At 49.9% G+C, this 1,409-nt stretch overlaps 1 protein-coding gene across 3 annotated transcripts in view; it reads right to left on the bottom strand.

The window, feature by feature from the left end:
• Positions 1 to 568, bottom strand: part of phex (phosphate regulating endopeptidase homolog, X-linked) — a 127,830-nt gene extending 127,262 nt beyond the window's left edge. For all 3 annotated transcript variants that reach the window (XM_043700276.1, XM_043700274.1, XM_043700275.1), the window contains exon 1: positions 409 to 568. In XM_043700276.1, coding sequence (XP_043556211.1) covers positions 409 to 562 — 154 coding nt within the window. In that variant the 5' untranslated portion in view covers positions 563 to 568. The remainder of the gene's footprint in view (positions 1 to 408) is intronic.
• Positions 569 to 1,409: the final 841 nt, after the last annotated feature.

Raw genomic sequence — 1,409 nt, 5'->3', positions numbered from 1 at the left:
CCACCCTCCTCTAGCTTATCTCTCCACGCTTCAGGCTCTCTGCCTTTATTCCTGATGAAGGGCTTTTGCCCGAAACGTTGATTTTGCCTGTCCTCGGATGCTGCCTGAATTGCTGTGCTCTTCCAGCACCACTGATCCAGAACAAGGTTCCTCCTAACCTAGTCAAAATTGGTCCCGACATCGACAATGCCACACTGCTGACCTGCTCATTTACCACATTGCCATTTGTGGGATCTTTCTGTGCACAAATAACTCAGCCTTGCTGAAGCAGCAGGGCCTGCGCCTCGTCAATCACCCCACCCCCGGCTGCTGAGGTTGTGAATGGCTCCACCAAAATGCTAGCCCCTCCTTCGAAAAGTGGAATGATAATGCCAACCACATCACTCTGTGCTTGCGTTTCGAAAGTACCTCGCAGTTTGATGTTGACGCTTTGCCGAACCCACGAGTATGTCCCGTAGCTGGAGTAGTCTTCAGGGATCGGGGTCTCCTTTATCCACTGTCCACAGGCAAACTCAAAGAAATTCTCACACGGATCTGCTGACCAGTTGATTTTCTTGAACATGTGAACACCTGCAGGAGAAAACGATGGCGCGTCAAACACCGTTTTACAACGACCTGAGCAAAACAGGCCTCAGCCTAAAATAGCTCTGCAACTTCCATTTCTGAAAAAGTGTCACACCGGACTTGAAACGTTAACTCTGTTTCTCTTTCCCTGAACTTTCCTAGCACTCTTTTTTTTTATGACTGCAGTCTCCTGTACTTGGCTACAGGGCCACAGTATGAGATGACTATTGTTTTGATCGCCGAATGTCAGGCAAAGTCTCTATAACTCGCAGATTCCCTCACGGAGGTAAATCCTTCCACACTGAGGGTCACATCATCTCCTCTTGTGATCTCGTCACTATCCCATTGCTAGCTTTTGCCCTTACACTCCACCTGTCCCTGAATGTTTACCCACTCCCACCTTTGCTAGCTTTTTGCTCATCACTGTTTCCAAACTCCCATATTAACAAGTGTATATTAACTCCTCTCCCCCACCAGGTTCCTTGTGGCAAATCACTCTGCCGAGGACATGGAGGTCCTGGGCCTCCTTCCCCGCCGCTCCCTCACCACCAGACACCTGGAGGAAGAACGCCTCATCTTCCGCTTCGGAACACTTCAACCCCAGGGTGTCAATGTGGACTTCAACAGTTTCCTCATTTCCCCTTCCCCCACCTCATCCTAATTTCAAACCTCCAGCTCAGCACTGTCCCCATGACTTGTCCTCTGCCTTTATTCCTGATGAAGGGCTTTTGCCCGAAACGTCGATTTCGAAGCTCCTTGGATGCTGCCTGAACTGCTGTGCTCTTCCAGCACCACTAATCCAGATCCTTGTGGCAAATCGTCAGCATTGACCACGTTCTGGATCC

The sequence above is a fragment of the Chiloscyllium plagiosum genome, chromosome 12 (assembly GCF_004010195.1).
Source record: "Chiloscyllium plagiosum isolate BGI_BamShark_2017 chromosome 12, ASM401019v2, whole genome shotgun sequence".
Taxonomy (NCBI): Eukaryota; Metazoa; Chordata; class Chondrichthyes; order Orectolobiformes; family Hemiscylliidae; genus Chiloscyllium; species Chiloscyllium plagiosum.
Note: the sequence above shows the minus strand (reverse complement) of the source record. Positions and strands in the feature narration are given on the sequence as shown.